This window comes from Cyphomyrmex costatus, unplaced genomic scaffold (genome assembly GCF_001594065.2).
Source record: "Cyphomyrmex costatus isolate MS0001 unplaced genomic scaffold, Ccosl1.0 scaffold26, whole genome shotgun sequence".
Classification (NCBI taxonomy): Eukaryota; Metazoa; Arthropoda; class Insecta; order Hymenoptera; family Formicidae; genus Cyphomyrmex; species Cyphomyrmex costatus.
In genome coordinates this window covers 300,237-315,775 of record NW_017276692.1, presented here as the reverse complement: position 1 = coordinate 315,775, position 15,539 = coordinate 300,237, and the positions used below count along the sequence as shown (strand labels likewise).

The following is a 15,539-nucleotide window of genomic DNA, read 5'->3' as shown; positions in this document are numbered from 1 at the left end:
CGTCGAGAAGCGCGCGAAGACTTTAGCGAGGACTCCGCGGAAGCGGAGCGGACGAGTGCAGGATATAGGTGGAAAGTTTCGCAACACGCGGCACGCCACTCATCGAAAGTTTCGCCATAATCATTTCCGTGCACGTTATCGCCTACGTGGAAAGACGACTACAGAGGATAGACGACACACCAAAGTGCGGATAATAGTGCAGCGCGCATATATACGTGTCATCTCTTGAGGGAAATCTAGCGCATAGAGCGTCGATCGTCGTGGTTTCATCCCTGCCTCGAGCGGATTGAGATCTCAAACTAATCGTGACTAAACTGCCATTTATCTCGTTCCAGCCGGATGTGTGAACGCGTGTGTTAATAATCGGCGTAAAAGCCAGAACGAGTCGACGTGATAACCCGACCTGATGTTGTCTGGTGGGGTATATCAGTGAGTGGATGGTGATTGTTAGCTATCTCGTAAAGAGGATGTGAATCGTTTCAGTATCGAAGTGTAAGCGTCTCCTGAAACAGTCGCGGAAATGGCTCTGAGATGGCAAGCGAGGCTCTCAATTGCTGCCATACTCTTCATGTGCACGGAAGGTAATTATTTCGCCGCTCTCTAATCATCCTGCATGAACCGTGTCTGCAATGGAAAAATGAGATAGCGTGCATTCGCGGCGTTAGAGAGCCGTTGGGAAAATCATAAAAAAAAAAAGTACTACGAATCGCGAAGAAGAAATGAGACAAGTATTCGTGGAATTGTTATTGATGTGCTCTTGTTAAGTCGGTCGAATTTTCAGCGCTTTTTCGCAGTGTTCCGTGTGCAATATCTCGTACCGCGTAATTTAGCAATACAGCTCAATTTTTTCGCTGACTGTTTGAAAGTTGCAGAAATGCTAAAACTGCCCTGATACGTTTCTGCCCGTTTCTATCAATATAGATTAACTTTAATCTCGGTTTAATTCACTTTTTATCTTTTTCTAATGCCAGGAATTAGAAACGGGTAAAGAGTAAATTAAACCTAGATTAAAATTAATCTGTATTAATAGAGATGGACATTAAACTGTTATTTAAACACACTTTGTATTCTTTATTGATTTTTTGTAAAAATAAAAATTTACCATTTCGTTTTACGAACAATTACTTGAAAATACTTGTCAACACTTGCAGTTATTTACAAAATCCATTTGCACTATCAATATATCGTAGGAGAGAATGGAAAGGATGATAATAAGGGATGAGGAATAGGCTTTTAGTAGAAGAGGCATACACGAAACAGAGAAGTGGTACCTCATGACATAGATAAAATCTCATCTACTGCCGTCTGCGATAATTAAGATTCAGTTTAATTACGTTAATTGCAACGCGACGTTCACTGCTCGAAGTGGAAGAGAGATATACGACTGCTATGTTCTGGTGAGAACAGAGAAAGCGAAGGTACGGGAAAGAAACGTAGAGATTTATGGCTCATGTTTGCGCTTTGTAAACGTAGAGGAAGTCGATTGTTTGCTGTTTGCCTGTGATATTCATACAATTCCTTCACCGCGTATGGTCGACGTACACTGAAAAAGGAGGATAATTTATAATTTGAGCTTTCAATTGCAGATGAGCATCTAGAAACGAAGGAATTTTCGAGAAAATATACATAACTTTTCCTAAAATTAGAAATATACAAAGTATATTTATAATCATCTATATAACTCATCTATATAATGTATATTTAAGTGAGATTGACAAGGACAAGTACAGAATTGGCAGAATGAAATGAAATGACGGAAGTATCCTTCTCCAATATTGACAAACTTTTAATGTTGTTGAAACCAAAATAAGAGACACGTATTTTTTTAATATACTTTTCCAAATTTTCAAATTTTGTTATGGCTAAATTAAAGATCATTTCAATTCTAATTCAACCGTATATATATGATAAAATTACTTTCCAAAATGTCATCATCGATGTTTCATCATTTATACACATACTATTCGTATTCGTTCATGCACTCGATTCTTTATGTAGCACATTCTACTCGTATTTTCCTATAATAGGAGATAATGATGAAAACGAAAACTTTTCGAAAACACTCTATGTATGTATAATTATGGAAATTTCTGTATGTTAATCGCTTAACGAGAGGGTGAGATTTATTATTGATCAAACTCAATGCTTTAATGAGATGCTCTTTGAATTAAATAGTGCAAAAGAGAAAATTTGTGCATACCGCGCCGCGCGCGCGCGCGCGCGAACAGAAAATATTCAATTACATATTATTATTATTATTGAGGTACACGTATACCTACTATAACCACGTTTATAATAAAGAGAAGTGAAACTAGTTCAAACATTTATATATTATGAAGTTTATTATTTGACACGCATGAGAGAGATACGTATATACTATTTTCAATGAATAGAGAAAATGATAAATAAAAATATATATGTAACAAACATGGTTTCAAATGGTAACTTTGACATAAAACATGAATGTTTATACAATTACTAAGATTATTTAGTTGTTTCTAACATTTAATAGATTGTTGGATATAAAAAGATAATTAGCACTTGCTAGATGAAGCGGCGGAAGTAATAAAAGTATAAGTATTGTTTTCGTCGTTTCGCCGATTAATTAAAATGATTAATGAAACATTCTGTTAGAGTAGGAAGACATAGTTGATTTGTAATATAAATGAAGATAATAAGATAGCATCATGTATTATGAAAGACATGAATTATTAGAACTAAAAATACAAACACAAAAAGAGTTTTGCTTTACAAGAAAATACTAGATTTAAAAAAAGCTTTTTATCTATGAAACTTTTAATCTAGATTTAAAAAAAAGCTTTTAATCTATGAAACACTGAAAATTTGCACCTAAACATAAAAAATCATTAGAATCTCTTATTTTTTTTTTCTCTCATTTTTTTTCGATAAATAGAATTAATAATATTAAAATCTTTTTTTAAATATGTTATAAATTTCAAAAATTTCTTTATAAAAAAAATTATAGAAATAAAAATAGAAAAGTATTAACTTTATAAAAATGTTTATTTTAAATCACTTTAGGCATATGAAATATATATATATGTATATATTCATATTTAATTTATTTGATTTATTAACTTTTCATTTCACTATTTCACTTATTAACAAGAAAACCAAATGATTACCGCAGGAATTCAACGTAGACGTTAATAAACTAGTTAACATGCCACACGACGTTTATCGCGCGCGAGAAATATCGAGATCACGTACTATATCCCACGCCCGCCGACTTGTCGTGGCGCAAGGGTGGTCGTAGGGAATAACGGAATGGTACTTGGCGGCGTGAAAGGAGTTACTCAATTGAATCCACGGTATCGGGCGATAAAATGGTACAGCTAATGGAATTACCGGAGCGCGCTTGCATGCGTGCGACGCAAATTTATCGCATACATTATTCATAACTCGGCCCAAGTCGGCCAGTGCCGGTAGTGCTTGCGCGCAAGTAAAACGTTTCTCCTTCGGAATATATGTGCGTGTATCGATTTGGTAGATGAGAGATTGCTCGTGGTATCGATTGGCGATGTTACATGATGGCTCCGTAATAAAAAGCCAACTGAAGAGGCCTTCAGGTGGGTTGGATTCGTTAGATTCGTTGTCGTCGTCGTCGTCGTCGTCGTCGCCGTCGTCGCCGTCGTGCCGTTATATTTCATAGCCTTGCTTCACACCTCGTTTGCGCCATTGTCGTTCTAGACGAACAACTTTCGCAATTTCATTCGGCGTCACGGACTGCGACAAGGACTTCGCGCGCGAACTTGGTCCAGGTAAATTAAACGCTTGTCTCCGCTCGCGCGATGCCTAACTCGGTGATCTTCAGCTGCCCAAGGGCCTCGGAAATTCAAGCAATTACCGTCGTTTGCTCCGGGTGAGATGATAAAAAGCGTCGGTCGCTCGGGGAAAAGTAGCGTGATTGAAATAGGCCGTGGCGAGGAGCGGAATGTTGGAGGTTTAAAAGTGGCAGAGATTAAAAGTGGTAGTATAATTTCGACGAACACCGATTTTTCGATGGATATTTCTACTGCGCGAATAAATATAGGAACCATTTTCAGAAACCATTTTCATGTGTTTACAGTCCGTAGATATATAGTGTGTCCGAAACCGACAATGGTACACCGACTTTGGAATATAATATCTGGTATAGGACATGTAGTACAATAGTCCATAAACTATATGTGTCTATGTGGTGTATTTTTACTCCCTTTTCAAATATTCATTTATCGCGTATTCGCAAATATTAACGTCAGCTATGACAGAAGTAACAACGTTCTAGATACGCATCGTGTTTCGTATCTTCCATTACACGAATATGTATTGCTATGAATTTATTCAAATCGATTTTTTCGCAAAAATATCACATACATATATAGCGCTAATGGTACATCTGTTATAAGCAATAAAAAAATTTTTATTTTTATGGCAAGTTTTTACGAATTTTTATTAAACTGTAAACATTTTTTGTATAAATTACAAAATGTTATCCTTTTGTTTAATTGTTTTCCTACATTTCCAAAGTAAATTTAAATGCCTTAGAAATTTTATTATACAATTCTAATTTAAGAATTCTATATCTAATTATGAACATATTTAATGAATGTAAAAAAGCCGTATAGATTTTCATTGATAAAAAAAAATTAAAAATTAAAATATAATAATTTTAAAAAATTCGTAAAAATATTGAAATATGTTTTTACATTCTAAATGGATGTTTCGTCATTCAAATCTGTTGTGTTTTAAAATTTAATAGTTTTTCTTGTGTATAAAATGTTAAATTTGTACTACAATCTTGGAATTTTCTCCTCACGGTTCTAAACGGGCTGAAACATACTAATTGGCTAAGACGTTGCGAGATAGTCATCGTCGGAGAAGATGCTTCGTGTTGGATTTTACGTTATTATGGGATTAAGTCAAGTTAATCTTCTAGACGCACCTATAGTTTAACAGATTTACGCCCAGCAAATATTTCAGGAGATTTTTATATTTTCACGAAAAAATTGCTAAAAATTACTAAAAAAGAGATTCTATGTATAGAGAGACTGCAAAAATACCATAAAAAATACGTAAAAGTGGAAAATCCTGCTCACATCTTAATTTTTAGGACTACAACATGTTATAGCTAAAGATGTTTTTAAAAGAAAGATAATTATAAATTTTGACGGATTTTGATGTTATACACTAGAAAAAGAGTCTAGGTGCATTAATTAAAATTCTGATTGAAAATGAACAAATCAGAATTTGCTGAACCTATTATAATTTTAATTGAAATAACCAAATTTCAAATTGATAAAATCATAATTTTTTGATTCATCTGTTTTTAATCAGAAATTTTTCTCAGTGTAATTACACATAAATTCTTATTTTTAACCGTATCTTTAGAAAGTTTTGCACAATTTTCTATTTATTTCTCTTAAAAGGTATTTACATTTCATTTAAGAAACAGTATAATAGAAATCAAGCTTATAGCTTTTAATACTCGGATATTCAGAACGATACCACTTCCTGCTTCATTCCTTGCGAAACTCTTGCGCAGATTCTGAACTTTCGTCGTTGTTAGCTAAATGCATACCAAGAGTCTCCACAAAAATGTTTGCATTATCATTTTCACGGAGCTTTACGAAGCTTACAAAAACTTTCCGACATTTTTAGAGTCAGCAGATAGCTTAGATAAACTTTTGAATTTCTTGCAGTTCTCTTTCCATTTTTCTCTCTTTTTCCTATTTCAATGCACTACTATTCCAAAGTAGAACGCGCTTTATTATAAGCATTCTTGGAATATTTGCTTATTTCGCTCTCACAACTTAGGGTATATCTCGTATAAGTTATAAACAAATCAGGACACGTGTGGACGTCACCGAAATACAACGTATTTCATCGAGAGTATAAAACATAATAGAAATATCGGCAATCCATAAATGACATCTGACACATCACAGTTTATCTCCAAAGACTTTTAATTGCGTCAGTAGTGATACGCTGATTCGTCTAGTTGAAGTTATTGTCAGATCAATAACAAGTTCGCATAATTATCACAGAAAGATAACGTATCGAATCGGTATTATATATAATGTTAAGGTCAAAGATGTGTCTTACATAATGGACATGATATATCATTTTATTCTTCCTTAAGGAGGATCCTAAAAAAATGTGTGTTTTACCGATTAGTTTCAAAATAAGTATTTTTCTAACTACTTTTATATATTAATTTAAAAATCCATTTCCACAATTGAAGCGATAATGTAGTCCAAACCGAAAGACTTTATGCCAATATTTGCTCTATATACAAGTTTTATACTTTGTATGCATAAAACAATCTTAGTTTGGACTAGAGATTACGTGAATAAACAATGTTGAGTTCTTAGAATTAAGTTTAGATTGAAGGATTAGTTAGAAAATTTGTACTTATGTGTAGGTGCGATATTGATGTAATAGTGTTATGCGTAAATGACATCGTCGTAAATCGTATATACGATAAGTCCTACTGAATCGATAAAACGTCTTTAAAGAGCCTTGATCTTTTACAATTAGTTATAGAGTTATACGATGATTTTCCAGTTCTTTACTATGCGAATATCATTTCCAAGTTCATTTTTATCACTTTAATAAATATATAAAAATTATTAAGTGATTTTTACTTGTAAGTTATACTTTAACATCTTTAGAAAGTATTTAGAAGGTTGTGTATTTAAACAAATTGTATATGACTGTTACAACAAATTATATGATACTCCTAGTTTTTTGAAGAAAAGAAATATGCGAGACGCGAATGATCCACTTCTGTGCATTAAAGGTTAATATTCGGTGAACAACAAAATGATACATCGTGCACATCATGCGTATAATGGAACACACTTTTATAGGATAAAGTTTACAATTTAAACTAGACAGTATTAATCGTTAACAATACGCTATAATAATGTAGTGATAAACAACAAGAGAAGAATGTACAAGCTCGATATCACCTCAATGGTAAACCAGATAGGGCCAGAGTGTAGCGATATTTATTTTCCCTCTACATACGAGACGTATCGTGACATTCGTGACGTGTCCCCGCGATAGAGCGATCGCTCTCGCACGCACAGCACCACTGTATAGGCACGCTAATTAGCGTATAATAATATTCTACAAACAAAGCGACTTTAACTAATCGTCATCTCAATACTACGCGGATACAATAACGGAGGTAGTACGAAAGAGCTATAGATCGATCATGTTCGCTTTTAACAATAATAGCTCGACCGTGTTATGCCATTGCGAACGTGAGTCGTTGACCCGTAGTACTTGAACCTGCAATAGAAGCAACGTGCGTGCGGCTTATCGGTGCGCGTGAGCAAAGAGAAGAAAAAGATCTTTTTTACCGTGGAATGCGAAATAAGTGCCGCGGCATATCAAGGTAGTCTAAATTAGAGACTCTATAACAAAGTCTGGCCACGAGATGATAAACTTTTTATTGATCCGTCGTTTTTCTCAACTTCAGTAAGGTAGAATGAGTAAGATAGCGCGTGTATATATATGTATATGTAAATTAAAAGAAGATACATATGTAGCAAGAGACAGATAATAAGATAAATGTACTAGTTAGTGGACACAATATTATTATTGGACGAAATAACAAAAATTGTTAAGTTTTTAATGGTATGTACGACTTTAAATAAATGAATTTATTTAGACTCATACATCACTAAAACTTGATATTTAAAAATTTTCGTCCAATAATTGAGTCATGTTCATAACTTGTATACATTTAACTTATACTATTCTTTCTCACTCTTGTTTTGACAAAATTACTCGTGACTCGCCTCTATATTAGGATCTTTAGTTTAAATTCATTGGGAAAAAATGAATATCACAGTTTCATTACATGACGCGTACGATAGATTAAATTGAGTTGCTTAATTTAAAGTTTGGAAAACTTAATTCTCCACCAAAACTTCGAGAATTTCATCGCAAAGATTTTAAAACTGATCTAAATTAAGACTACTTTTGCTACCAAATACTTGAGAAATTGTGTAAATGTCTAAATTAATTTTTTATTCATCTTTAACTTATTTACAATATTTATGATAATTATATATGTACAACTTGTGGACTTTAATACACGTAACATTTAAATTAACTGTCCAATTAAATGTTACATCTTATCTTTTTTCTTGTGCCCCCATTACTTTTACAACTATTATGTAATATTAACATGAATACTTTTTTAAAAAGATTATTCTAGCATGGAAAAAATTCGTCTTTACTTTATTCTATTTTATTATACATGTAAATATATAAAAATTTTATTTTAATTTTTAAATTACAATATAGTAATATTTTGTAATATAAAACCACCGAGACCATAACCATATTGCACATTACTAAAAATAAATTTAAAAGGTTGTTGAAATTAACTAAAATTTAATTAAATGTAAAAATTGTTAAATATACTGTACACTTTGATTTATTTTATTTTTTTTTAATATTCCTATACATAAAACGTTTCATAAGTTGCTGTCTTAGTTTTAATAAAAAGTTTGAGATCTCTTTCTAAAAATGTACACTCACGTGTTTTCTCTAATAAAAATATAAATATAATAATCAGGATAGCTTAAAAATTACGAACAATATAAAAAAAGAATTTTTCACAAAGTAAATTCATCATGAAAACGTAATGGAAAATAAAAAGATTTATAATACTGAAAATTGGAAATTTAAATAACATCTTGCTAAAATAAATAGAGGAAATATCATTAAAATTAAGCTCGCAAGTTGAAATATCTTACACATACATGGGGATTAATTTTACCAGAGAAAGAGAAATGTATGTATCGGATTTCTCACGTACGCTGAGCCATCAGAAAAATTCTCATATCATAAATTATTCCTTTAACACTCTCTAAATTCGAGATGTTTGATCTCGCAGCATGATTGTAATCAAAGCTGCGATAGACAGCTAGTTATCGATGAGCGTGCTATGACATATAGACCTCTAGATCAATACAACTATACATAAATACGAATATCTATCCACAACTTATTTCATAGCCTGTAATGGATCATGTTTTCATATCTATTCAGCATTTCCAAGCGATTGCAATTTATCATTAGTGATATGTATCGACTGTGAAAGCTAAACATAACAAAACTATAATATTATACAGAATAGATGGTTTTGTTAAAGTATCAAACATGTACCTACATATCTAAAAGGATACGGATCTGAGAATAATTTTGTTGGATCATCAAAATACATTATGTAAGTTTGTTAAACTAGTTTTCAAAATATCAAAATTTTGACATCATTAGAACTCATGATTCTTAAGAGTATTATGTAATTATTTTAATAGTCCAATAAAATTATTTTCGAATCCGTATCTAGCTAAATTTTTAGATATACTTTAACCAAATTGTTCGTTCTGTATATAAATTGTATAATGACATATGTAATATAAATATATTCAAAAAAGCAAAAAATATTTTTTTATTGTAATAACGGAACTTCGTAAGATCAAATCGACTATATGTATATTTGTGTACGAATTTCATACCAGGAAGTTAACTTTCGATTCTCTCCCAAACCGTATTTTGCACACAACGTGTCATTTATTCTCAGAAAAATGTCACATGAGAGATTACGTCCTAAAATCGTGCTTTAAAGTGATTATCTGTTGCCGCGGGCGCGGCGCAGCGTGATGCGTCGCGACACAGCCTAGATATTATCGTGAGATGGATCGTGGACAATGAAACACCACAGAAAATTACGCGAAATATCCTGCGGGCACACACCAACCTTCCTCGACGAATCTACGACATCCCATCAGCGTCGTCACGTTATATCACGCGTGTCTCGGAGAATAATTATTACAAAATCTCAGTGCCCTTTTGCAAGCGTAATATGTTTCGGTCTTTCTCGCAGAAGTGCAAAACTTTTGGGCCACGTAACTCATCTTATTATACCGACTTGTCGCCGTAGAATTTGTGCCATACACATCCTGAAAAATATGATCCTGCATCGTTCAAAGGAAAGATCGCTTCCGTGCCTTCTATTTCGACGATAAATCGAAATTTCCTGCTTTCCCGCTGCTCGAAGCATCACGACTTGAATCTCGCTGGAGTTTCCCTGCTGTAACAACACGTGATATTCGCCATGTACTTTACGATATTAAATCTTACCGAGTAAGAAACATATACGCGCATACAGAAAGAGAAAGAAAGAGAGAGAGTTTTCATCAATCTGAAGTTGATATTATCTTTGCAAAAATATAACGACAGCACATTATAATATTTAAAACACGAACCAATTTCTGTTCGATAAAATTAAAACATTAAAGTAAAATTAATTAAAAAGAAATTTTATAATCCATTTGCTCTTTTGAAATCTAATTAATGAAATGCTTTCAACTCGCGGAATTTTTGATATGCAAATTATAATATGTAACATAAATATTACGTATTTTCATACTACCAAATTCTTTATAAGAAATTTTCTGCAAATTTATGAAAAATGTTACTAGGTGCAACCGAAATAATTATAATAATTAATATAACTTGTTAGTATTTTAACTATTACCACAGGTTATTAGTTCATTTCCTTTCAGAAATAATACTTACAATTTATTGTACATTTTGTAACTTTAAAAATAAAGAGTTGATAGAACGGAATACCATATATTTGTGTAACATTATATTTTATATATATATTTCCTATTATTCTTTATTTTTAAACTTCCATTACAAGTTTTACTTTTGTATTTCCACATTTCAAAATTGAATGAAAAAATCTCTTCGACAAAGGTATCAATATGAATATGGTCGAAATATCAACCAAATATCTAAAGTAGAACGCGTAAAGTTGATTAGTACTGTTAATTTTACACATGATAATATACAGGCGAACAATCGAAAATTTATTTGAGGTAACGCAGATGCAAAAAGTAATTTGATTGTAATTTCAATAATACCTAGCGCGCGCAAGTGGTCGCTTCAATCGACATGTACTTTGCGTCGATAAAACATTATTTGAAAATTAATGTCATTTAATGCATCTATTTGTGTTCATCCAGCAGGTATATCGGATAAAATTTATTTCTTATAAATAAGAAATCTCTATGAATCATTATTGCAGATAACTCTATATTGGATTCAATTAAATGAATATAAGTTTAGTTATGAAAATAAGTGTAATGAGAATAATTAAGCAGCTCCAGTTTAGATAAAGACATTTCTATCACTTCACCTCGATGCCTGGGCTTTTTGAAGAAGTCCGCTATTCTGTCTCTAGAAGTTTGCGCAAATGAGAAAGGTTATTCCTCGTGCGATCGAGGCGAAACTTTATTAATTAAGTACTAGTAGTAAAGCTGTCGAAGAGGTTATTTCTGAACTTTAAAGTGGTATCCATTTATATAAATTCATGGGACCATGGATAGAGGAAAGATAACAATTTATTCATCTAAGGTCTTGTTCGGCATTATTAGAAATAAATAGATAATATAGAAACGTGTATCCGCTTTCTTTATTTTGTTAAAATTATAAAAGATTCTATTTAATGTCAAATATCTCAAAAATATAATGATATAATAATTATTGTTACAATATTTTATTAAATTTTAAAAATAAAATGTCTATCAAAATGAATTGCAACAAAAACTATATTTTTAATTATGATTACATATTTATAATTTATAATTACAACTTTCAAGTATTTCGGGTTTTCTCTTTTCATTTTTGTATAAGATGTTAAAATATTGTCTATATACACTTCGTAATAATGAAAAGAATTAATTAAATCCTAATACTGATTTCATGAAATATTTCAACGATGAACAAAAAAGGTTTACTATATATTGTGAAGTTTTTCTCATTTTATTCACGGTTATTTATACAGCAAAAGATCTTTATCTGTTTAAGTTTCACAACGCGTCCCCGCACTCTCAGGACGCAATGTAATCAATCCGCTTTTGCAGCTGTTTCCAGCAGAGATGCAAAATGCTGCCAACCGACTTATTCGATAAATTTAAATTTTGCGACGTTACCATTGTAGCGAGATAAAAATCCCGATGCGCGACGAGTTTGGATTAAGTGGAGTGGAAATCATTTCGCGACGCGGAATGCCACTGAATCCGGCGTAATCTCTAGAAGAATCGTCCTTTTTCCTTGCTGCGCAGCACTGTCGGATCTTAATGGAAACTCGGGAGTTTCACACGGCGTGAAAATAATTACCGGGCACTTTATTCTTATTCAAGCTCCACCCTACCCAATCTGTACGCTATGGGTCCTTTAAAAGGAAATCCGGCCGCGCTGCTAGTAACGGAGGCACCGTGCCCGAGGGCATTCTATCGAGGCAAGGAACTCCGCAGGTCCCGCGAACTCAGCCAAGCGCGTACTCGTTTTATTATTGCGAAAAGTTATTTCAAGGTTCGTCATACTTTCTGGAAGCGAAGGCGTGCGGCGGCGCGGGGGCGAGATAAAATGATTCCGGGATGGAGTCTGGCAGGTGAACCCTCGAGATTGACGGCGCACCTGCCAAGCTACTCTACGAAGTTCGTTCCGAAAGTAACACCGTTAGTTTACCCGAGCGGCTTGAGTTGCGCTCAATTGACCCGATATCACAGCGAAAAGATTACGGTTGGCGCAACGTTACGCGAGAAAATAAACGGAAATGACATCGCGAAATAAGCTCAATAAGCTCTCGCGTGAGACTGAACCATCCAGAGATCGGCTTTTAATCCTCTTAAATCTTGAAAGACCGACGGATGTACCCCAGGGAACGCCATTAGGGATTGTTTTTTTTTATTATAGCCGTGCGCTACTTGCGTGCTTCGCAATTTTTCGCCACATTGCAGCGCCGGGAGAATTCGACGCCCGCGCCGGTTATAGAACGTGAGCGGTTTTATTAAACCGCAGAATTCGTTACGCGCCTCGCAAGTAATTAAATTTTCATTTCGAACAACGTAAGAAAAGTAAGTTAAAAGAATATTTTATGATAATATGACCCGGTATTAAATGTGTATTCGCATAATTTCCACTGTATTACGAAATTACGAAACAGGCGGCATTCTTTGTAAGGACTCAATTATAAGCAGAATCGTAAGATTCGTAACTAGTATTCTATTTTTATGCGTACGTACCGTAAGACGTACAATTATAAGTAAATATCACGACTTCTTGTAAATCTTATAACTAGAAGCTATATGTAAAGATATCATATAAAGGTATAAGCACTTAAAAGTTCTTACAAGCCTTACGAAAATATGTTACGAGTCTTACGATTCTACTTAGAATTTGGATATTATTTGCGTTTTTATACTTTAGATCTATGAAATTTCAAAGATTATCGTTGATATAAAATAAACATATTTCATTACTCATCGATGCTCAGCAGTGAAGATAGAACTACTTCAAACTACGTTTAATCTCCGTTTAGATAGGATAAATATCCTAATGACTTAAAATAATAAGAAAGTATGATTAGGTTTATGTTATTGTTGATTATTAATTCGTGGCATTACAAAAGGAACTAATATTTATGAAACTTTTGTTTTGTTGATAATCAAGAAATACTCTCTGTGACTGAATCTAAAAAGGAACACTTTAATGAAATTTTATTCATATACCACACAGAGTAATATACAATATCAATAAAATTTCATTGAAATGTTGCGTTTTAAAAAATGTAGACACTATATCTGATTCAAAATGGATAAAAGTGAATGATTGATCTTGTAAAATTGAAAATAAACAAAAATTTGCAATAAAAATATATATTTTCCTTCTCATTATTTCGATATAAAATATTTAACTTCTTTTTTGTCATTTTTTTTGTTTGCTGGGGTGCGTTCAGAATCGTCATCCGAAAGCAGTTAGATGTTGTTTTATCCTTGTTGTTCACGAATGATAAACAAGGATAACACGACACCTGGGTGTACTCAGATGATGATTCTGAACGCAGCCCTGTAATTGACAAATATTTTAATAATTATAAATATATTACTGATTTTTTTATATTCTCTGCAGTTATCGATATACTTACTTTAAGTATAAAATAAGCTACGAATAATTCATGAGTAAGTGCAAGAAAAATTCAATACTATCCGAGTATCAATACAATCAACTTAGATTCCGAAATTGTTGTAACGAATTCGTTATTATACCGTTGTGTTATGCAAATAAAGCATTTCATTGCTATTCCAATCTCTCTACGAATTCGCCCACCTTTTCGCGTGCAATTCGCGAACGCCATCGCTTTCGCGGTACGATACAAACGCGATTTAAACTAGACTGCGCGACGCGATCCGGGAGAACTGTTGTTCAGGAGCCCTCGAAAGGAAGGAAACATTAAGTTTCTTCCCTCCGCTTTCCCTTCTCGTCCTCCACCGTGTTTTAATTACGAAACCAAAGTACGAGCGCCTCTCGACCGCTTTAAACGCAGTTCCTGCAGTCCTGCTGCAATTCCGTCACATGACGGCGAACGATAAACCCATGAGATCGTCGGCCATCCCATTATTATTTCGCTCGTTCTATATTTGATGTGTCTCTTCGTTGAAAAACCTGGTGCGATATATTTTCACGAGAAGAACGCTTCTAATTAACTGGTTTTTACTGCCTTGTCGTCCCGCGAGACTGCGACGCCTTTTTTCCTGCGTAACGAGAGAGAAAAGTTAAGAAGAAGGTCTCCCAAAGTGGGGAAAAAGAACGGAACATCGAGATCTGATTAGAGACCATTAGTCGCTGTAATGAGGGACGCTGCGAGACTTGTATGTCGATAAATTGGTATTTGTCTTGCGCGCCAGATCCTTTGAAGTCTTGCGAAATGCCAGCGGCGAATACATTATATTTAGAATGGCTCGTTATCAATATCATTTAAATAATATAAATACAAATTTTCGATAAAGCATAAATACAATAATATATTTAATATTAATATAAATACAGTAGTATAACAGTATAAATATTGCAGATATTTTATCATTTTACTTATCGCACGCAGCTAAATAATTAACATTTCTTGGCACTTGCGTCAGTGTTTCAATAATCCGAAACTCTAAGCGGCAAATATGTTGATATGTATATAGATATACATATATACATATATATATAGATCGTACCATTTAAATATTTCAATTTATGTAACATGTAATATTGGATTATTTTATGCGATAAACGGAAATTTAAGTGACAAGCGCAGAGGTTTACAATTTATTACGAAACGAATTTATTGCAATTCATCCAGATTAGTACATTGTGCATATAGAATACGGTATGAGCTGTGTCATCGGATAAATTCGTGCGATCTCTCGATATTCACAGGATATCACTTTTTTTTTTTATTCAGGCACCCCGTGTAATAAAAATCATAATCGCTTACATTTATGGACGGGATTTACGTGAAAATATCGTGATGAGACTACATGCGGTTCAAATACAACGGTACTAGAGCTCGCATTTAAATATCGTAATGCTTCGTAAATCCGTAACAGTTATTAGCGACGGAAAATCCTACGTGACCACCGCGTGTGAGAAAACGATGCGAGCAACGAAGGCAAGTA

General features: G+C 33.3%; 1 protein-coding gene across 1 annotated transcript in view; it reads left to right on the top strand.

Moving 5' to 3' along the window:
* Window positions 1-503: 503 nt before the first annotated feature.
* Window positions 504-15,539, top strand: part of LOC108774540 (cell adhesion molecule 2) — a 40,217-nt gene continuing 25,181 nt past the window's right edge. The window contains exon 1 of the mRNA XM_018540676.1: window positions 504-581. Coding sequence (XP_018396178.1) covers window positions 521-581 — 61 coding nt within the window. The 5' untranslated portion in view covers window positions 504-520. The remainder of the gene's footprint in view (window positions 582-15,539) is intronic.